Here is a 23,683-nt window from a genome sequence, read left to right on the forward strand (position 1 = left end):
GCTGAAAATTTGCCCTCTCCTGTGGTTTGTAATGGGCAGCACAAATGTCTTGATACCACAGGCTGTTGATGTTGTCATACACTCTGCAAGTCTCTTACACAAGCCCCATACTGAATGTAACCCCAAACCATCACTTTTCTTCACCAAACTTGACTGATTTCTATGAGAATCTTTGGTCCATGCAGGTTCCAGTAGGTCTTCTGCAGTATTTGTGACTGGGATGCAGTTCAACAGATGATTCATTGGAAAAATCTACCTTCTGCCACATTTGCAAATGATCAACAAGAAGTCAAGTTATTATTTGTTGCTCTTACAACTGGGATCAACGACAAGACTTTTGTCAGGTAGTGTATATTACAGTATTTAATTTAATATTCATAATTACTTTTTTGGAAAGTATTCAGATATGAAAAGTGTTTACAGCCTGTTGGTTTTTACATCTTTTTCTAAAATGTTCATTTTAATGTGACCCGTGCAGTTTACAGTACAGCAAGTGCCTTGATTAGCCAGCATGACTCAATCTTACCAACAAGCTCTGTTAGTCCCATGCTGAAGTGAGTAATGTCTTATCACAAGGCTTTTATATGCTACATGCCGTCCGGGTGCTGAGGGATTTTAGCCGGTGCTGACGATGAGCGGGTGTGACAGTGGGAGGACAAGTAAACACACACACACAGTTACACAAACACACATCAGCTGCCTCAAGTTCCTACAGAAGGCGGGTCGAGGCGACACACTTCACACTTGTTTTAGTTTATCTCTTCATCTCAGTGTGGAACAAATGCTCTATTGATCTTTATGCAAAGATACCACTGCGATGAAGTAGAGTTTTGCACAGAAAAATGCTAAATATTGGTTTTAAAATCTCAGTGCAGCAGATTGCAATCAAAGAAAATGTCTCCATCTTTCCATTTCTGTTCAATGAATCCAGTGTTTTCATGCAAAACCATTATTTCCCCCATTATTTCCTTCACTGGGGACACTGATTGCTGTACAAAATCAATTGCTGTCAGTGTTTGTGGCCTTTGGGGGAAGAATTTAATTATCGGACACAAAATATTGATTTAGTGGAAGACTGATTATAATTATTTGCATTTAAATCAAATTGTAGGCAGCCGCAGTCCATTTTAAAATGTAAAGTTATTCCACAATACATGTCTTTCATAATTTCATATCAGTTTAGCTCACCGTAAAACCGCTGGTCCTTTTCGGACATCTAGAGGTCATGGCAGAAATTGCAGCTCTGAATTTTCATTATGTGAACTTGGACAATGTAGGCTACGTAAACCACATTTTTCAGTCACATATCGGCCCATAAACGGAATGTAAAAACAAACAAACAAAAAAATCTATTATGAATCGCTTGTATGTCTCACAAAAAAATGATTAGACCAGAACAATAAGCATGTGATCTTCTGTTTCTGCACAAGAAAAAAGAAGTATTAAATCTACACACAAATGGTGTTAAAGGATTAATAGAAAAATCTTATTATTTACAGATGCTATATGCCAATGTGCACATACCTGTATATCACGTGCACATCCATTATCCAAGTAAAACCAAAGCTTCATGGTATATGGCAAGCCATTTAGACTTTTATTCATTCTCAGGATATGTATTCTTGATATCAACAATTCAGTTCTTGATATCAAAATGGTAATTGCTGATATCAAAAACTGAACTGTTGATATCAAGAAAAATAAATTTTTGATATCAACAATTTATTTTTTGACATTAACAGTTATATTTTTGATATCAAGAATTGAATTTTCACTAGTTAAATGTCACCATAGGCTATGACTGAAATTCAAATTTAATTGTTGATATCAATCATTGATTTTTTTTTTTTTTTTGATGTTGTTGAAATACAATTTTTTATATCAATAACTTGTGGATATGAAAAATGTAATTGTTGATGGCAGGAATTACATTGTTGATATCAAGAAATACTTTTCAACTAGTGAGGATGTTCATTATTGATATCAACAATTGGTTTGTCGCTAGAGACAATGTTAATTTCTAATATCATAAATGTAATTTTTACTAGTGAAATTAGTCATTTTAGACATCATTAATTACTTCCCTAATAGCAAAAATTCATTTTTAAAAATCAGACATAATAAATGTACAATTGAAATATAATTCAAGAATTACATTTAAACTAGTGAAATTAAGTTCTTGATATCAGAAATTGACATTTTCACTTGTAACAATATAATTCAGTTTCTGAACTTGCTGATATCAAGAATACATATCCTGAGAATGAATAAAAGTCAGAACGGCTTGCTGTGCACGGTCGCCCTCTGGCGACTGGATGCAGTATATATATCTTAGCATTAAAAAGATTAAATTACACTTCCCAAATATACATTCAGCAACTTTAAGTCGTTCTTACCGCATTGATTTATGTTCAAGCGTTACGTTTTCCAATTACGCTACTTTGTGTTTTAAGTTAAGCTAGTTAGTGAAACAAAATGGGGTTTGTTATTTTTACGCTCTTGTGTTTGAAGAGACAAAACCAACAGGAAACAGCAGTTAGCCTATGAAATCATCTGATTTGTCTGCACAGGCTCTGCAATCCAACAGCATCTTGTGGACATATGAGGTAGGCCTATATGTAGATGAGGTAAAAGTGCATGACTATTGGCCAGTGGTGTAAAGTAACTAATTACAAATACTCAAATTACAGTAACTGAGTAGTTTTTCTCAGGAATTGTAATTTACTAAGTAGTTTTCAAAATGTGTACTTTTACTTTCTCTTGAGTACATTTTTACTGCTGTATCTGTACTTTTACCCCACTACTTTCCTTCAACCTGCAGTCACTACTTTATTTTTTCTTGTCTATGGGGATTGGAAAAATCAGTCCTGTGATTCCTGTCCAATCAGATCACAAATAAAAGGCAAATCGCATCATAATGAACTACAACAAGACGTGGGCTATAAATATTTGCAGCAAACTGTTTGGGAGAATTAAAAGTGACCAAGAAGATGTCCAAAATCTTTACACGCAATTACCAACAGACTGTTTAGATGCATAAGAAGATGATGGATGTTTACTGTATGATGACCGAAATTGCTTTAAACAGGCACAAGATGTGTGACAACATGATGTCAAATCGATGCTGTACCCTAACGTTATAGATGTTGCATTTTAGAAATGAACATCAGAATGATATCAGAACTCAACGTCCAACCTAAAATCAACCAAATATCAGCGTCTGATGATCTTACAGCTTGATGTTGTGTGGACGTTACTATTATGACGTCTATCAGATGTTGGATTTTGGTTGCCTTATCTAATGAATAAATGTCAGTATTTTTGATGTTAATATGACGTTGGTTTAAGATGTTGGCTCGACGTTAAATTTTGGATACTTTTTAACAACCTAAAATCAACCAAACATCAATGTCATTTGTTGTCGTTGTTAGACATCAAAATAACATATTCCTTAGACGCTGGCCAAACATTGAATTTTGGTCACCTGACATCACAACCTAAATCAAACCTAATATTAACATCTTATGACGCTGTGTGCCTGCTGGGCAAAAACTAAATGCACTACAGAATGTTACGTTTACACACATCCACAAATTACATGTAAACGCCTCAGCTTTTAACAGCGTAATACTCACTACTCTAGAGTACTTTTATAAGGGCTTTATTTTATTCATACTTTGAGTAATATTTACAACAGATACTTTTACTCTGCTTGCTCTACATTTGTAGGCAAGTTATGGTACTTTTACCTGAGTATGATTTTTCAGTACTCTTTCCACAACTGCTATTGACACATTGATTTTACAGTACAGAATGGCTCTTTTGGCATTATTCTGAACATTATATCTTTATTATATTATATCCTTATTATTATGACTTTAACATGATTCACATGCAATATAATCAAACTGTTTCTATTTCCTAAGACAAGAAAGTTTCATATATGTTCTCCCTGACATCATACAATGAAAAACACAGATAAAAGACACCAAGTAAACTGTCATTTTTTGACTTTATTCTTTTCCAGTCTGGAAACAATTTGCAGGTTCATTATTTTCATAATCACATTACATGACATGATGCACCAAAATTTATCTTTTAACAGGAATACATTGAAAAGAACACAATATTTCACAATGAATACTGGACTCACATTTAGCCCATTGCACTTACAACAGTGAGTGAATCTTCATTCGTGAGAGCGTTTTCCTGGAGTTTCATCTTGTTTTTTCCCCCCGATTCCTGACTGAGTTTATATCACATCTGCTTATTCACTGAACCTTCTGTTTTTTTCTGGCACGGTCATGATGGAAGCCACTTACATAATTTCCATTGTATTCAGATTTAACAAACACAATATGTATAGAAACCCTACACAGACCAGATTGTACGTTTCTCGTTTTTTTTTTCCACTGTAGTCAACAGTCATTGAGAGCCAGCAACATATATACTATGATATTTTTTCCCTCATAATAATAACAATAATCATCATTATTCTTTTATACACAAAAGCACAAAAGGTTGGCAGCAAGGCCGGCGTGAAGTTGCACAAGACGGCCATCATTTTACTCATGATATTTAAACACTGTACAAAATAACCAAAGTCAGTATTTACAGCGACATTTAGTCTGTGTGTGTTTGTGTGTGTGTGTGTGTGTGTGCGTGCACATGCCTGTTTGTGTGGATATGTCAGTGTTTGCGTATTTCTATCTTATCACTGTGGCCGGCTTTTGTGGTGGCAACTTTGGCTCATGCACTTGTTATTGAATATCTCCATGGTATCGGTGATGAAGAAGACTTCATATTCTTCAGGATAGTCATAGTCGTGATTGACTAAAGAGCATTCCAGTATCGAAAAGGAAAAGATTCCCCTCGAATCTACCACCTCATGACACATTCAAACCAATGAGGCCCTACAGAACTCAAATGACGATGGACAGATTGTGCTTTCAACGTGCATGCCCTGATTTTCATATAGATGGCATGGAGGTGAATTCATGCTACATACTGTAGAGTGATCACGTTTACAGCAAGTTGAAACACTGAAAACATTGTGTTCTTGTGTCAGCAGCGCTCATCTTTATCTTCTTTATATATTGACCAATTCACCATGATTCCGGTGTGAGGAACACGAAAAACATTCGCCACCAAACGCGACATACAATGACATTTCCAGTTGGAGGAGACGAAATAACGAGTGCATAAGCTGTGTGCCCCGTCTTGTCGCCCGATCAAACTGCAGACACGAAGAGCGAATGACAGCATTACAAGGAGCCAAAGAGAGCTGAGCAGAATTCATGCTGCAAGCAACAGAGATGGTGGATGTCCAAGACCAACAGTCCACACAGTTAACCCTTTGGCAACAGATTCCCTGAAAACTAGGGAAGACGAGGGCTTTCATAAACATGCCACAAAAAGAAAATGAAAGGAATCTAGTAGTTCGATATTTTCATACATACAAGGTAAATACAAACATGTCCCTATTCATATTTGAAGCGATTGTAATTCTGTGTCGGTGATGGATATCGCGGTGGGAATGGTTTTACATGGATTATTGCATAGAATATTTGAAATTGGATCAAACCCTTTTGGTGGATGTACATAACTGGTTAATGTGTGTGTGGTTTTTTTTTGGATGGGGGGAGGGGGGGTTGTTAATATGGGTGTATGGTTGTTGGGGTTTGTAGAAACTTAGTTTTACCTGTCTATGTTTGACAATCAGATCTGTAATGAGGAACTTGAATGATTGCGGATCACTTTCAGCAAAAGTTATTGTGCTCTGTACGGATTAGCATGCTATTGCTTCAGGAAAAAAAAACTAAACAAAACTATATAAAAACATATAAGTTAATCAATATAATGATGAGAAAAAAATATGTAAAGATATAAATAATAATACCAAACATTAAACAAAGCAATACCAGAAATATAAATCCATAAATACACAAATCAATATCTTACATAAGCAGAGTGTTAACAAGAGATATGTACATGTTTAGCAGTATACAGATGTGCAAAATAAATCAAGTAAGGATGACTTTTAAAAAAATGTGTGAGGTATACAAGTAAAAAATTTTAGTAAGGCTCGTAATTTAAAATAAAATTAGGCAAAACTGATAAGCTAACGCCAACAAAAATGCAAACTTAGGGTATTCTGGGAGAAGGTAGCAATGGCTTAATGGTAAATAAAAGAGGGACACGACTATGCTAACATTCTGATATTACTGACCTCTGCACTTCACCAATAGTTTTATGTTAAATAACCAGCTTTTTACACAAGGTGCACATGGCTTCACCCTTAGAGACTTTGAAAAGTTTTCTAGATATGGATTCATATATATCTCATATATGTATACATATATATATTTTTTGTGCGTGCATTCCATGTCCACGGTTTACACATTTGCATTCATTACACACTTGACAAAAAGGTTAAGGAAGAAACAAAAACATTCATAGAGAGGGTCAATCATCGCCATATTGGAATGTCAAGATCTTAGAAATCGAGCATACATTTTTTTTTTTTTTTTTTTTTTTTTTTTACAGAGTTTGTTTGAAGCTTTTGTAAGATAGTCGCTCTCCTTCACTGCTACGGTCTCTTCGAGTCTGGGCATTGAAGTCTTCGTTAGAACTGCAAAAAGCTAAGACCTGCTGCTGCCTGACATCTTCATGCTGTTTCGGGAACAGGGAGGGTCACCTGAGCACAGATTATGTCATGTGAGGGAAGACATAATTGTCTGGAAAAACCTCAAAAAGAACTGACAGTTTGGCATTTTGAGAATTGCAATTGCTTCAGCAGCAACTGAAAACACTTTGGAAGAGAGATTACGCCTCCGTTTTTGGTGGATTTGGTTGATTTCATAGGATAGATGGTGTTTGGGATTTCGTCTTAACGTTTCATTGAAACTTCAAGGGTTGACACGTATCTGAAAAAGTCATAAAAGAAAAAAAAGCATTAAATATAGATGCAGAGCTCAATGCAATCGTCAGAATTTTAAAACTTCAAAACATTTTTCTTTTAAAATTTAAAGGGATAGTTAACCCCTGAAAATCTGCTGTTAATTTACACACCTTCAGGCCATCCAAGATGCAGTTTTTTTTCTTCATTACAACAATATAAAGGATATGCAGCTGAAACCATAATCCTTGGTGATTTATCAAATGCAAGTAAACCAAAAAATATACAGCCAAAAGAAAACCAATACCTGCAACTTCTGATGATACACCGAGGTCTGATGTAATAGAACTATCAAATCTTTAATGATCTAAATTAAAGGGAAGTTATTTATTATCAGTGGTGTAAAGTAACTAATTATAAATACTCAAACTACTGTAATTGAGTAGTTTTTCTCCGAAATTATAATTTAAGTAGTTTTAAAATGTTTACTTTTACTCTCCATTGAGTACATTTTTAGTGCTGTATCTGTACTTTTACTCCACTGCTTTCCTTCCACCTGCAGTCACTACTTTATTTTTCTTGTCTATGGGGATTGGCTGAGTAGTCTTGTTATTCCTGTCCAATCAAATCGCACATAGAAGGTAAATTGCATCATAATGAACTACTGTAACTCAAGACATTGGCGCTTTATTATTGTAGCAAACTGTTAAGAAGCATCAGAAGTATCCTAGAATGTCTTAGAATGTCCTAAATCTTTACATACAGTAACCCAGAGACTGGTTAGATGCATGCCACTGATGAGAAGATGACTGATGACCAAAATGGCCTTAAACAATCAGCAGACCAAGGCGTCAACATGACGTCAGATTGACGTTTTATCGCAATGTCGTGGGGACATTGTATTTTGTTTGAAAATAAAAATCAGGTTGACGTCAGAACCCAACATCAGTCCAACGTCAAATTTCAATGTCCAACCTTAAATCAACCAAATATCAACTTCTAATGATGGTACAGCTTGACAATGTGTGGATGTTACCACTTTATCTATCAGACGTTGGATTTTGGTTGCTCAGCCTGAAGAATAAATGTCAGTATTTGACATCAATATGACGTTGGTTTGAGATGTTGGCTCGACGTTGGATTTTGGTCACTTTCTAATACACTCTAAATCCCTAGACACTGGCTAAACATTGAATTTTGGTCACCTGACATCATAACCGAAATCTAACCTAATATTAATGTCTTATGACGTTGTTTGCCTGCTGGGCAATTACTAAATGCACTACAGAATGTTACGTTTACACACATCCACAAATTACTTGTAAATGCATCAGCTTTTTACTGCATAATACTCACTACTCGAGTACTTTTAAAAGGGCTACTTTTTACTCATACATTCAGTAATGTTGACAACAAATACTTTTAATCTACTTGCACTATATTTTTAGGCAAGTAATTGTACTTGTACTTGAGTATGAATTTTTTAGAACTCTTTCCACCACTGATTATTGAAGTTTTATAAACTAATTTCGAGAGGTGCATGTGATATGACTGATATCAGGGCTGGTTTCACATCAATGATCATTGCTTGTCCAATCAGATGAATTCTAGCCTAAAATTTAGCCTAAAACCGTTCATCTTACCTTCCTTCTTCATTTTGAAGAATCCCACCATCTTCCCCATCTCCCCCTTTCCTCTTTTACCAGGGGGAGCTCTCAAAAACTACCCGATCTTGGACATGCTTCATGACTAGGCGGGAGCCCTGTGCTTAAGTATCTCTGAGCTTAGGGTTCTCTCCTGGGACAGCATGCCAAACTTGCTATTATTATCAAGCATTTTACCTGTATATATACATATTTGATTCTCATAGTGCCAGTAGTAGATGTTAATCTGCATTTTGTGAATCTCCATGGTTTCAAATCTTCTTTAATGTTCTACTGAAGAAAATAAAAGTCACCTACTGTACATCTTTGATGGCCTGAGGGTAAGTAAATTTACACAAAAAGGTTAAGGGTTTTACAGTACACCTCTTCTTAAACACTAGAGGGCATAAGAGGACAACTTTCTTTAAACAGGCAAGGACCAAGTATCAAAATGAGATAAATTCACTATGGGAATCATGAAAAGCTTTGTCGAAAAAAAAAAAAATGGACATTGACTACAAATTTGAAAAGGCTGTACAAATTACGAGAAAGGGCTTGGATTTAAATATAAGGCATGATGTTCAGCTGCCCATCTCAAAATGAGAGCAGTGATTGTCGATACAAATCTACAAATGGGAATGGAAACAGTGGGTTTTTAATCATAGGTGTAGTATCTGGTCTGACACATCCACACTTTCCAATGTGGCTGTGTGAGTAAACCATGCTGATGTATGGAGCGGGATTTGGATTGGATTGTAAGCCGAGAGTTGAATTGGATTAGCCATGGTTTAAGAAGCCCCTAAACCTGTTTTATCCCAGATCCTTTCTCTGGATCTACACATGCAGCACACCCCCTGACAGTAAAATACCACATCACTCACTATGATACGATACCAGAAACGAAATAGGCAAAAGACAGAGCCCAGGCTGACAAAGAGTAGGAGAAATACGGTAACTATAGGAAATTAAATCTGCCTTTTAATTAAAAGACCCACTGGTCTCATTGGCTATGCTCAGCAGAGAATAAGAAGTAGAGTGGGAACTCGTTCACAGGCCCATGTTTTACTGTTCAGAGCTAAATTAACGTGCAGCGTTTCATTACTTTCTCCGTATGATTTCAGTGTCCTTTCTGTAAAAACTTTTTGACAGTTTTAATTAATGTGACTCATCAGAATATTTACGCCACAAAGATGACTGAGCTTTGCCTGGATGCTAATGCTAATCCAAGCCCACTGATCTGTCTGCTAATTATAGATCTCTTTGACTGACCTAATTCACCCAAGCTGAAGAGTCAAAGGTTAGTTCAGAGTGGCCTGAGATCAGGGGCAGTTAGCCTGAGCTCTGACCTTTAGTACAGAGTAAAAAGCAAAAATCAGAGGAAATACTCTGTTCTTCAGCCTTTTTTTAAATCATTGCCCTGCATGTTGAATTTGCATAGTACTGCATAAAAAAACTTTCACTTTCATTTGTATAAGTTGCTTACTCTCCCACAATGCACTGTACACTGACTGAATGTCATTTATTATACAGAATGCAATTACTTACAAGTATTTACATTGCCCTGAATATATATACAGTTGAAGTCAGAATTATTAGCTCCCCTTTGAATTTTTCTTTTTTTAAATATTTCCCAAATGATGTTTAACAGAGCAAGGAAATTTTCACAGTATGTCTGATAATATTTTTTCTTCTGGAGAAGGTCTAATTTGTTTTATTTCAGCTAGAATAAAAGCAGTTATTAATTTTTTAAACCCCATTTAAGGTCAAAATTATTAGCCCCTTTAAGCTAATTTTTTTAGACTGTCTACAGAACAAACCATCGTTGTACAATAACTTGCCTAATTATCCTAGGCTGCCTAGTTAACCTAATTAACCTAGTTAAGCCTTTAAATGTCACTTTCAGCTGTATAAAAGTGTCTTCAAAATACCAAGTAAAATATTATTTACTGTCATAGAGGCAAAGATAAAATAAGTCAGTTAATAGAAATGAGTTATTAAAACTGTTATGTTAAGAAATATGGTGAACATTTTTTCTTTCTGTTAAACAGAAATTTGGTAAAAAATAAACCAGGGGTCTAATAATTCAGGGGGGCTAATTAGAGAGAGAGAGAGAGAGAGAGAGAGAGAGAGAGAGAGAGAGAGAGAGAGAGAGAGAGAGAGAGAGAGAGAGAGAGAGAGAGAGAGAGAGAGAATGAGAGTGAGTACTGGAGTAAAGCATTGCAGAATACAATACTCACCCGTGTCCTCAGGTGTACCCCACCCTCAGCTAAAGATGTTAAATGGCAGATACAGATTCTTAGGTTTTGCAGTTCTAGGCCCAAGTCACCCCAACTAACACCTGAGGAAAAAAAAAAACCTTTCACATGGGTTGTTGCAAAAGCTCAAGTGTAATTCCTACAGGTAAGGCAAGGCAAGGCAAGGCAAGTTTATTTATATAGCACATTTCATACACAGTGGCAATTCAAAGTGCTTTACATAAATAAGAATAAAAGAGACAAGTGTTAGAAAATGAAAATAAATAATTAAAATTATAAAAATAAGAATAAAAACAGATAAAAATGTGTTAAAATGTTATAAGATAATGAAAAAGAAGAAAAAAAACACACATTAGTGCGATCTGTCGGACGCAGCACAGTGTTCATTCAGTAAATACACAGCTGAACAGATGTGTTTTCAGTCTTGATTTGAACATGCCTAATGTTGGAGCACATCTGACCATTTCTGGAAGCTGATTCCAACAGCGAGGGGCATAGTGACTGAAGGCTGATTCACCCTGCTTTGACTGGACTCTTGGAACTTCTAGTTTATATGAATTTAAAGATCTGAGTGATCTGTTAGGTTTGTATTCAATCAGCATATCTGTAATGTATTGAGGTCCTAGGCCATTTAGTGATTTATAGACTAGTAATAATACTTTAAACTCTATTCTGAATGTAGCTGGGAGCCAGTGTAGAGACCTAAGGACAGGTGTGATGTGCTCTGATTTCCTGGTTCTAGTCAAAATCCTGGCCCGGGCGTTCTGGATGAGCTGCAACTGTCTGACTGTCTTTTTGGGCATGAACAAGTTTCTCTAAGTCTGCACTGGAAACAAAGCATCTGATTCTTGCAATGTTTCTGAGATGATAGTATGCTGATTTACTTATTGCTTTGACATGACTATTGAAACTCAATAGGTAGCAGTAAAAAGTTACAAAAAGTAATCATTTAAAAGATTAACTTGAGAAATGTGTTAGCTGACATACTGAGTCCAGATATACTGAAATATTGACATTATGTTATGTGTGCTTTATGTTTAACTAGCTCAGCCAACAAGTCCCAGCTTCATCTGTTTGCTTGGTGAACAACACCAATCTACCAATCCTGCACCAAATAGTATTAAACACACCAAACGAAATTCATACTGTTTTATTTCAGGTGCACAGTGTTTTCTCACCTTCCTATCGGCAGATCACCAAAATGAAGTAAACTTCTTCCCGAGAGCAGACACAGCTGTAAGAAAGATTAGCAAAGCAAAAACACAATTAAGGTCACATGTGCCATAACTTAAAAGATCTGGACAATAAAAACTAAAGCTGTATATTCTGTCTTAGGTAACTGTATGTCAGGATTTTTAGAATTACTGTGATCATAGTGCTCAAACCCCCACCATTTTTCACTTATACCCTGGGTACCCTTGGGTGCCATTGCTGAAATTACTGTAGTAAAAGCTGCTTTGGAAGAAAAGCATCTGCTAAATGGCAACTAATTACTATCCTCAGTCAAGACATGGCACATATTCTCCATAACATCTGTCTCTATCCCTGCTGCCAATTTTTTGATTGCTTATGATTCACAGTTCCATACCATCTCCTAATTTTCCAGCTTGTTCCGCTGCTCCTCCCTGCAGGATCTTTGTAAGCACATTTTCCCCTTCGGCAGGCTGCTGTGCAGCACTACCTATACCCCCTGGCCGGGGTGCTGCCTTTGAACCTGAAAAAAAACAAATGATGATGTGCTAAGATCATGGAAAGGTAATGAAACATGTTTCCCTGAAAATTCATATTGCTGTAATTTAAAGTTAGAATTATATAGGACTTAGGGGTTATTTCAACTTACCAATTCCTGTGGCAGGAATCTGGGGTGGTTTTGCAGCCTGTGGTGCAGCTTTTGATCCAATTGCAACTGCAGGAGTTGGTGCAGGAGCAGGAGCAGGAGCAGGTGCAGCTATGTCAGACTTGGCCTGTACAGCCAATAAAAAGTCAATGTTAAAAATATATATATATATATATATATATATATATATATATATATATATATATATATATATATATATATATATATATATATATATATATATATATATATATATATATATTTAATTTCTTTTGCATCACATTAAAAGTCAATCAAAACTTAATAAGAGACAAAGGAAAGCTTGTATGCCAAGCCACAGAGGGACTCATGAAAACTCACCATAGCAGCAGCTGGCTGGGCAGTGGGTGGTCCTCCTGGTTGTTGTCTTGCCTGTGCTGGAGCCTGACCCGGCTTAGATTGCTGCTGTTGAGTTGTTCCTGTTCCCATACCAGCAGCTGTGGTTGTGGGCTGACTTGCTCCCATTGTGGTCGCTGGCTGTTGTCCAGGATGCTGTAGTGGCTGCTGTTGTGTACGGGTTGTCTGTCCCAATTGTTGTTGTCCTTGCTGCCCTGTCTCAGGTGGCAAAGACCCTGTCTGCTTGGCAGACACTTGCTGGCCAGCGCTTGATCGCTGCTGTCCTTGCTGGGATTGCAGTTGCTGCTCTCCAAGACCCTGCTGTGGCCTGGAACCTGAAGAGGGCTCCTGCCTCCTGGATGAGCCTGGTTGTCTCTGGCCTCTTTGTCCACTTGAACCATGGTGGTGGCCTGATGGATCACGAGAATATTCTCCGGAGTCTCGGTGGCTGCCAGATCGTGGATCTGAGGATCTTTTCTGTGTTGAGGATGAGGTGGTTCGCCCATCTGACCGGATGGAAGGATCTTTTGGATGTGATCGTGAAGAACGAGATGACCTGGGATCATCTGTGGTATGACGGGAAGAGGTGTGTCTTCCTGAACTGCTGCCATGGTGACGGTGTTCTCGAGATGAGGTGGAAGAGGAATGCCGTTGGTGTCCGTATTCATCTTGAGGCCAGAGATCTTCCTCAGGGGGCTCATCATAATCATGGTAAGTGTGCTTTACATTGCCTCTCCTGCTAGAAGATGAGTGACTTCCACTCCCATGGTGTTTAGAACGAGCTTCGCGTGGTTTTTCAAACCAGTCTGTTTCCTCCTGACCCAAATGATAGGCTTTTTGGGAAATGAAGGGAGAAAGTCAATACTTTGTGCTACAGGAAGTGCCAATAACAAGAACTGGCAATGAATACAGTGAGCCATGCATCACTCAAATCCCCAAAAAACAGCCAAGGAACAAAAAGAAAAAAGAAAGCCAGCAGCCAACAACAAGAATAACAAAAATACACTTAAATTAGTCAAAACATATAACATATCATGCAGTTCATGCAAAAAAGGCATATGTGGTTTCATGCATTGATTACAGCATTCATATATAACAATAGTCCAAACTTCTGTTTTCTCTGCCCTCAAGGCAAGATCATTGGCATGCAAGTTTTTTTAATTGCTGGGTGCATTTAAACATGCAGCTTTTAAATTCAGCACCAGTTACCTTCACTGTCTGAAACAGCACAGTGCATGTCATCTGCAAGGTAAGGGTCATCTGGCTTATATACATGACTCTTAGGAATATCCCTCATATGGTGGTCCTGTACATCTGGTAACGAATGGCTGGAGCCATACTGATTTCGTACATCATCTGGCACAGAGCCACGACCGATTCCCATGGGCTTTCCAACAGGACTCAGAGGACTCTCTTCCTCCGAGTTTTGTGTACGCATAGAAGGACGGCCACTACGACCATGGGTGCCCCTTTGTGATCGCTCCATAGCATCCCTCTCATAAGACTTACTTCGGTAGCCACTTGAGTCTCTGGAGGAAATTTTATCCATACCATAACCTGTGGACCTTGATCGTCCAGAGCCATAGAGGCGATCATCCTCTTCCAATGCCTCCCTTGATCCATAGTACTTCTGCTGGTCATAGCCTTTTTTCACACCAGTCCTGGACACCACAGTGCAACTACCACCAGTCGATGTGGTCATAGTGTACGAAGCGAGATCGGACTCTACATCTCGAGCTTCTTCAATTGGAGAGAACTTGGAAATTTTTTGCTCCATGCCTTGCTTTCTATGTTTGCTACGTTTGGACGAAACAGCAGGTGCCAGATTTTTAGATGAGTGCTTCTGGCTGCCCATTCCCCCACTGCTGCGTGAAGAGTGCTTATAGTCATCATAATAATAACCAGAACCACCACTTCCAGAGGTGATTGGGTGTCCATGGCTGTCGACTCCACCTTGATAGGTGTTTGAAGTTCTTCCATATAAATTCTCAGAACCATCACCATAAGTCGGTCCACGTGGGCCATTCTCACTTCCATAACCTAACCTTGCCATATCAGAGGACCCCATATTCTCTTTTGTGAGTTCGCTGATATCATCAATCATGACATAATTTCTGGGGATGTTTTGTTCTAGATTTGTGGCATAGACACCATCTGTTCCATATCCTGATGAAGGACTTGGGATACGTTCAGTCAAAGGTTGATCAGAGGGCCGATACTGACCATAAGCATTATTTAATGGTGAGGAATAGACACCGCTGAATCCAGTATCTTGAGCTGATGTTGCTACTGGAATTGAAGGATTACTGATCACTTCATAGTTTGTGGGTAGCTTTTGTTCCAGATCAGCTAGTGAAGTTTGCCTTGGCCTTTGGTGGGCTGAAAGCATGTCTCCTTGAGGTTGGAAGGACATGCTTTGTGCAGGATAAGGTAGCGTCTGGCCTGCTAAAGGTGCAGTTGGTGGTTGGAATCCCTGGTGACTGGGTTGCTGTAATCCAAGGTCAGACTCATAAGTAGGCTGACCATAGTTATGAGTCTGGTATGGCCCTGGGGTTTGATAAGATGAAGGTTGAGGAGGATGAGGTTGGAAGGTTCCAGGCTGGGGCTGTGAGGAGGTTGGGTATGGTGCTGGCTGAAACCCAATCTGATAGGTGGCAGTGGGTGGTTGCGTGGGTGTGGGTTGGGGCTGTGGGTATTGATATGGAACATATGAAGAGGTAGGAGGGTACTGAGATGCATTCAAATCGGAAGTAAACTGGCTGAGAGGAGCTGTACTTGGACGTGACAGCATTCCATTTTCTTCATAGGTGCCTGGCGCTACCCCAGCTAATCTCAAATTATTCAGTTCACTGTCTGACATGTAGTCACGTGCATCCCCAATACATCGCAAGTATGCCAACTCTCGCCTCTCTCTCTCTTTTACTCTGGTTTCCTTGCGTTGAGTGATGCCCATTTCCAAACATCGTAGCTTAGCATCAATCTCCTTCTCCTCTTCTTCTAGCTCAGCCTGTTGTTTACGTAATTTGGTGGATTCTTGCTCTACGGCTTTTAGTTCACTCAACAAGCCTGCTTTCATTGCACCCTGTGCAGTACGTGGCAAAACCCTTTGGGATACCCCAGGGGAACTGTATATATGGGGAATTGCTGGTGTCATAATCGGTAAAGGTGACTCATCTGGAGGAGGACTTGGGAGAGTTCTCTTCACCTTTCTCATCATTGCGTTCTGCTGTTGCAAGGCAGACATCTGGAATGCAGAGATTTTAGAGATTAAAATAAAAGCAACCAGAAATATTTCAAAGCATGTTTTAAGATTAGGTTGGTAAATCTGTCTTAATAATAAACATACTGCATTCTGTTTTATTTTATTATACTTTATATCTTCACTGACTTTAGGGCATACATTGAAAAAAGACCAACATTAAAATCCAACTATTACCTGACAATGTACTGCAAGCACACTCAAAATGCTAAACGCTTTAATTAAAGTAATTATAAATTTTATTTTATAAAAGATCCATAATCAGTCAAGCAATACATTATGTGTGAATAAAAATGGCTACAATAATATTTAACTGTAATGATTTGACGTCAACCACAGAGTAAGAGCTTTAGTGTTAACACAATAATCACAGGTCAGTTTACAAACAACAAAGCAGTAAGTAGACATCAAATAACAAAACAAATCTGCATACCTACAGTAACGTGGAGGTAGATAATCCATTAAAGAAATTCAGTTATATAATAGTCATTGGATGAAGTAACAAAATAAAGACTCCTTTAATCTGGTGTGCGGTACACTGAATGCACAAGCCTGAGCATTCCTTAGACGGGATTCAAACTGAGAATGAAAGACTCTCTGACCAGCTGCTGACAAGCCGGAAGACAGCAGGGCTGACCCAGTATGCCTACACTTTGTGCCACCCCCTAGCAGTTCAGAGACTTTGCCAGATATAGCAGTTTCTCTCTCACTCACTCTCTCCCTCCCTCCCTCCCTCTCTGTGTGTGTTTTACATATACAGTATGTTCATTCCCTGCTATTTTTATCACATATTGTATACACATAAATAAGTAAAGATGCAATTAAAAAAAAATCTGAAATTGTAAAAAAAAAAAAATAAATAAAATAAAAATCTATACTTTTATACAGCCCCACAGTGTATAAATGGTTCATTTTTAAAATTGTCTAATTTACTGTCTATAAGGTATGGTTTTGATGTCAACAAAAGAACACTGTATACTAAATAAAAATCTATGATGAAATGGTTCCATACCTGACTCGCTGGGCTGGCTTGACTTTGGTATAGGGAGAATTTAGTCTTGGCTGGGTCCTCTGATGTTGGACTGAGAGGCTTAGGGTCGGACATTGACCGCTGAACACTCTTTATGGGCCTTGGAATAGTCTGATGCCTCTGTGGTGATTCTGTAGTGAAGGCTTTTTGTTGGGGAGTCACATGTGCTTTGTTGAGTTTCTCACTGGAAGCAAAGGTAGTCTCCAACATACGATGGGGGGACAAAGGAGATACTGGAGAGTATAGCACTTGTGGAGATTTGGGTGGCTGACGTGAAGGAGATTCATTTTGCTGCTGAGCTTGCTGATATCCGATGTCTAATGGGTCTGGCTTTCTCCTTTCAAATTTGGTAGGTGTGGCACCAACTAGTTGTAGACTGGTGGAATAGGGGCTAACAGTAGTGGGAACACTGAGCTGAGGAGCAACCACTCCATGGGATTGTGCCTCTGGATCAGTTTGGCATGCTAAACTCTCTCCCTTATGGGTTCTTTCTGGAGCAGATATGTAGTGAAGGAGTTCAACCTTTGATGTTTCAGCCATGGTAATGTGTATAGCTGGAGATATTCTACCCAACTGGTCTGACTCAGTCTGACATGAAGAGTCATTGGTGGTCTGAATGGCAATACTAGATTTAGATGCATCACTCTTAGTCTCTGCAGCTGGTTCAGAATGTTTTGAGTACCTTGAACGTCTGCGGCGTATTGGCTGATTGTCCCACTCACCCTGATCCTCTTCATCTGTCTGGACACTGCAGTCAGCTATACGTCTAGTTCTGCGACGGCGAGACATGAGTTTGTCCTCTGCGTCTTCATCATCAGTTTGGACACTGCAATCTGCAATTCTCTTTACAGACTCATCCTCTGACCCATTCCTCAAACGGGGCATTGAGTTTTGCTTCTTCATAATCCGATCTCCGTGTTCTTCACTATTCTTAAGGGACATCTCTGAAGAAGAGCTGGGCAAAGGTCTAGTGGACACCACTGCCTGGACCACCTGTCCATCAGCACATGGCAAAAGCTGCACACTCTGGCCCTCTTGTGGAATAATTCTACCACTCTGGTCATAGATAATTGAAATGGTTTGAGGGGTAGTTCCACCAACCATCACACCTTGCATTGCACCTTGAGCTGTTGTAGCCGCTGCTGCAGCTGCTGCTGAAGCAGCCGCCGCTTCTGCTGCAGCTGCCACTGCTGCTGCTTCAATCGCTGCTGTTTTCTGCCTCTTTTGTTCTTCAAGTTGTTGCTGGAGTTGTTGTTGTAGAGAGTGAATTTGGTCAAGCTGCATCCTTTGCTGTGCCAGTTGCTCTCTTTGCATTACAAGCTGGGTTTCCCTTTCAGCCTGTTGCTGGTGAAGTACCTGCTGCTTTATGGTTTGAAGTTCTTGAATCTCCCGCTGCATGAGTAGATGTTCTTTCTCTCTGTGCCTCTGAAGCTCCACGCGGTCCCTCTCTAACTCTTCTTGTAGACGTAGCTGACGCAATTTCTCCAACTCAACACGTTCTCGTTCTAGCTGCAAGAGTTGCTCCTGCTGTTGTCGCAATCTTTCTTCTTCTTTTTCCTTCTCAGTATCTGCAGATGTTGTTATCGTTGTACTGGCAGATGCATCTGGAAACACTCGGGTAATTGCCTGGGTTTGTTTTTGTGGCAGTGTTAGTGGTTGAGGTTGTGTCTGAGGCTGGCTTTGAGTCTGTTCCTGACCTTTGACCAATGACTGTGCTTGAGTTTGAGGCTGTGATTGGAGTTGCATTGTAGTACTGTCTACTGGCATATGTGTTATAGGAGCATTAACAACTGATTGTACTGGTACCATACTAGTATGTGCTGGTTGTATGCTTTGCATGCCCATATTTGAAACAGGTTGACTAGATTTTTGTGATGCATTTGTTGACATACTACCAGGAGCTGTAGGCTTTCCCAGATAAACTGGAACTTCCTGTGATGTACTAGAAGGTGGGACGCTTCCTGATAAAGTTTCTGGAGCAGTTGCTGAAAACTGATTTGGAGGAGGATATCTGTAAGGTGCCTGGGCATTTAGAGGCATTCTTGGGGTGACTTGAGGCAACCTGGTGAGGCTAGCCAGAGGTACAGCAGTAACGCCTCCTGAAGTGTAAGGTCCATATGCTCCTCTTAACATGGGATTAAGAACAGGGGCAGGCTGGGTGGTGATTGGTAGGGTGGAGGCTATTGGCGTGTTAATAGTAGAATATATCATGCCATCAGCTGTTCTTCCAGCAGGGGGATATAAAGATCTTAGACTAGCTTGTCTAGCATTGATTAAATTTGTAAGTGTTTGACCATGTACTGTTGGTCTGCCATCAGGACCATACAACAAGTTGGCTCTGATAGATGCTAGTCCTTGTTGAAGGTTAAGTCTACCTGCTGGGCCTCCTCTTCCAGCACCATACTGCAGAAGCTCAGGAGTGCTAGTGTATCGACTCCCAAACTGCTCCATGGAATTGAGAGCAGCACACATTCTGCTAATCTCTCTAGCTGTAGTAGCGCTGTACTGTGCAAGATTAGATTCTTGAAAACCACCAAGATCACGTGGAGGATAGCCATATTCTGCATTTATATTGGACATTGAACCATATCTTCTCAAAGGTAACGGTGGAGCTGAATCACTTCCTTGATGGCGTAAATCTGTGTATGACCCATATTGAGAACCCATTCCAAGATATCCTGCTTCATAGGCCTGCTTCATAGTGCTTAAATCCACTGCTAGGTCTCCAGGGTCCGTCCTCTGATAATATTGGAGAGATGAACCTGCTAGATTATTGTCTGACATAGATGGTGGAAGTCGTCCTGCAGGAGGCAACGTAAAGGATTTGGATTCATCTGCAGTTGCTTGTATAGTTGCTGTTTGGTAAGCATCATTTATAGGTTGGCTCTGCTGCCCGTGAACTTGGGTTGGCTCTGCAGGTGGCTCTGATGGTGTCGTCTTACCTCTCTGAGAAAAAGGGCCAGAGCAACTGCCAGCAAATGGTAACTTGTAGACAACATCACAGCAGGCTAACTGATTCTCTGGCTTTATCTGTCCTGTGAGATCTAGAACATCTACTGGTGGAGGAGGCTCCTCTCTTTTAACAAGTTGAGTTACTGTTGCTCCCTGAGTGCTATTCTCTTCCAACTGCACCATCATTACCTGGGGATTCACTGTGGAGAGATTTATTACAGCAGGCTTGTTCTTTAGTTCCAATGCCACTCCACCATATATGTCATGACCAAGTGTGGGTGTGGTAGATGCAGAGCATGATAATGGTGGTGGAGGTAGCGGGGATATTTTGGCAATAGAACTAACTGCTGTTTGTGTACCTCCACTGGCGTTCTGACTCACAACCAAGTCCTTCTTTAACAATATTGGCTGTACTTGATTTGCTAAGTTGTATCGAGCAAAAGATGCATTTTGATGATGCTGCTGGAGCTGTTGCTCAAGGAGCTCTTGTTGTTGTTGAAGCTTCTGTTGCTGTTTCTGAAGTTGCTGCTGTTGAATGCCTAAATTTTCCAGACATGCATCAATTTTTGGAATGGATGGATCTGTAATTAGTGGCCTATTCTGTGTCAAACAGACTGCAGATCCAACTCCTTGGCCAAAGTCGACTCTATTTTGCAAAGGATCCCCATATACAACTGGTTGCTTTGGCTGTGATATGAACATAGATGCTGCCACAGTGACACTTACTGTTGTTGGTGTAGTTGTAGTCACCTGAGGTTGTGCCTGTGAATTTAGATTCATAATAAGAGGTTGTACAGCAGTATGACGACTTGGGGCTGTTTCTGAATCAAGCGAGTATCGTCTTGCATCAGAGGCTAAAGATGTTAGGTCCATACCCTGATCTGTCATGATGATTGGGGCAGGCTTCATTGGTGCTCTAAGATCCACTATATTACTTCCAGGAGCAATAGTGCCTTGCTCTACAACTCTTGAGGTACCAGGTACAGTTGAGATTCTACATAAGGATATGTTTCCCGCAGGAAGAGATCCACTACTTTGGGCACCAGCAGAGATGGCTGTACTTGCAGGTAAACTAACTCGCTCTGATATCTGTGCCCTTTGTAAGACATGCTGAGACGTTTGGTGTGTTGGATATTTCTGTGGTGATGTGGGTGACTTTGTTGTTGTATGTTGAGTCTGATAAATTGTTTTTTGGCTATCTTTTGTCGGAGAGGATAAAGGTGAAGTGGAGGAATTTACCGTTGCTGGTTTGGTTTGACTGCTAGTCCCTGATCCCAATGTAATCACTATAACAGGGGAATCTTGGGAGGACTGTTGTCTTGCAAGACGTGGTGCCCCAGATCTATGGGGGCTTTGAGAGGTTTGAGTGGGTGCCACTGTAGAAATAGTACAAGGTGCAGGGCCACGTGTTGGACTGTGTGTGGGGGAAGTAGAGGGGGATGTTGAAGGACTTGAGCCTTTGAAATATGAGAACATTTTTGATGTTAAAGAGGAAGCTCCGGGATCAGGCACTTGACCCTGTGCAGTCCCTTGAACTCCAGGTCTTCCTTGAGGCTGTGTTGGAGCAGGCTGCCTAATTTGAGACTGTGGGGAACCACTATGGCCTCCCTTAGAGGTTTGGTTGTTCATTCGAACTTGACTTTGTGAATGACTCTGAGTAGACTGCATTCTTTGTGCCCCTCTACCTGAAGGATCATTTCCAGAGAATGAGACTGGAGCTGAGATCTGGGTAGGGCTTGTACCCGGACTCAAGGAAGTTGTTCCAGAATCTAAATGCTGTTTTTTGTCAGTTTGAAGCATTCTTTCCTGGTTTTGTTGCCCTGGTCCTCCTGGTGCACGTTGCTGCTGCTTTTGCATCATTTCTGCTTTTCGCATCATTTCCTCATAAACCTCTTCAGCACTTTTTAATGATTTATCTGCTGTAGATGGAGAGACAGCAGATGTTTTCTCTGTTGGTGAGTACAAAGACATGAATGTTGGCAAATTATATTCACTGCCAGACTTGTACAGCTTTGATCCCATTTCAAATCCTTCAGCTTCTGAATCCATGGAGGGAGAATATTCTGAGCAGGATGATCTATGGAGTTCTTCCATTTCCGCTGCTTGTCTAAGCTCTTCTGTTGGGGATGCATCTTCTATAGGTGAAAGGTTACTAGGAGGAGTCTTTGATCTCTCTCTACGTCTCTGTGCCCTTAGTTCCTCTTTGTCCCTTTTGGTTTTCCTGGCTGTACTGCGAATTCTCTGCTGTTCTAAGTCTCTCATCTTCTCTTGCTCTCTCAGAAGTTCCTCCTCTTCTCGCAATTCATCTTCTTCTGAGGAGTCCTCAATGGTGGGAAGCAATGGGCCATGAGATCGATGCCTTGCTTTCCTCTGCTGCTTTGCTTCCTCAAGTCTTTGTCGTCTGCTAGGACTACTATCACTGTCATCTTCCATTGATGACACAGAAGTGGGAGAAGTTCCAGAGGTATAACTTGGTGTTGTTGCAGGAAGGGTTGAAGAGTATTCTCCCCGTGATCTTTCTTCAGGTGAACCAGTAAGGCTTTCCATCTCAAGCTCAGGCTCCCTAAGGTCATGATCTGTGCTGAGTTCCATGTCACGATTGAAGCTATTTGTGTTATTCAGTTCTATAGTTTTAAACCGTCTCAGCCCACCTTGTGAGGCCATCATGTCATCAGCTTCAGCAGATTTGTAGTTATCAGCACTTTTAGAGTCTTCTTCAAAACTGCTAGATTGCTGTGTCAAGCGACGCCTCTCTTTTCCAAGATCTCCACTGTGTTTATGGCTCCTTTTTGACTTTACATGACCTTCAGTATCTGCTGTATCTTCCTCATCTGCACTCATCTCCAGAATTTGTCTTCTCATAAACTCCTCATCTGTTAGCTCCTTCTGTGACTTCTTCTGCCGGGGTGGCAATGGAGAAAGTCCACTTTCACTGCTATCTTCCACATAATCATGTCTTAATTTACAGCTCAGATCATCTGATGCTTCCTCATCAGACTCAAATTCTTGATCTTGTGTTATGGACAGAGATCGAGGCCTCTGTTGGTCTGCATTGTCCCTTCCATCACGGTGCTGTCCTTGGCCGGTGCCTGTATGTGATTCCAACAGAGGTCGCATCGAACTTTCCAGTTTTGTTAGTTCAGATGGACTTGGGGGACTGCGTTGGTCAGTGACCCCCCTCTCATTGAGCTTCATAGAGTCTTCTTGGATCAAGCCAGTAATCTCACTTTGGGAGCTGGAAATGCCATCTGAGGAGTAGCCTGTATCACTCAGACTCTGTGTACTTGACTTGTTGGAATCCTGTAAATGCATAAGATAATACATTAGGACATAGATCATTATGTAATAAACATTTATATGACCAATAAACAAATTTAAACATTTTAAATTAATCAAGCACAACATACAAAACATGCAAATGGCTCACATTAGAT

General features: G+C 39.9%; 1 protein-coding gene across 2 annotated transcripts in view; it reads right to left on the minus strand.

Moving 5' to 3' along the window:
• Positions 1-3,995: 3,995 nt before the first annotated feature.
• Positions 3,996-23,683, minus strand: part of bsnb (bassoon (presynaptic cytomatrix protein) b) — a 187,288-nt gene continuing 167,600 nt past the window's right edge. For both annotated transcript variants that reach the window (XM_073917005.1, XM_005155903.6), the window contains exons 5-12: positions 17,280-23,549; positions 14,218-16,252; positions 12,994-13,841; positions 12,637-12,760; positions 12,385-12,510; positions 11,975-12,030; positions 10,779-10,879; positions 3,996-6,926 (exon numbers count right to left, since the gene is read on the minus strand). In XM_073917005.1, coding sequence (XP_073773106.1) covers positions 11,990-12,030; positions 12,385-12,510; positions 12,637-12,760; positions 12,994-13,841; positions 14,218-16,252; positions 17,280-23,549 — 9,444 coding nt within the window. In that variant the 3' untranslated portion in view covers positions 3,996-6,926; positions 10,779-10,879; positions 11,975-11,989. The remainder of the gene's footprint in view (positions 6,927-10,778; positions 10,880-11,974; positions 12,031-12,384; positions 12,511-12,636; positions 12,761-12,993; positions 13,842-14,217; positions 16,253-17,279; positions 23,550-23,683) is intronic.

Source organism: Danio rerio, chromosome 11, assembly GCF_049306965.1.
Source record: "Danio rerio strain Tuebingen ecotype United States chromosome 11, GRCz12tu, whole genome shotgun sequence".
Classification (NCBI taxonomy): domain Eukaryota; kingdom Metazoa; phylum Chordata; class Actinopteri; order Cypriniformes; family Danionidae; genus Danio; species Danio rerio.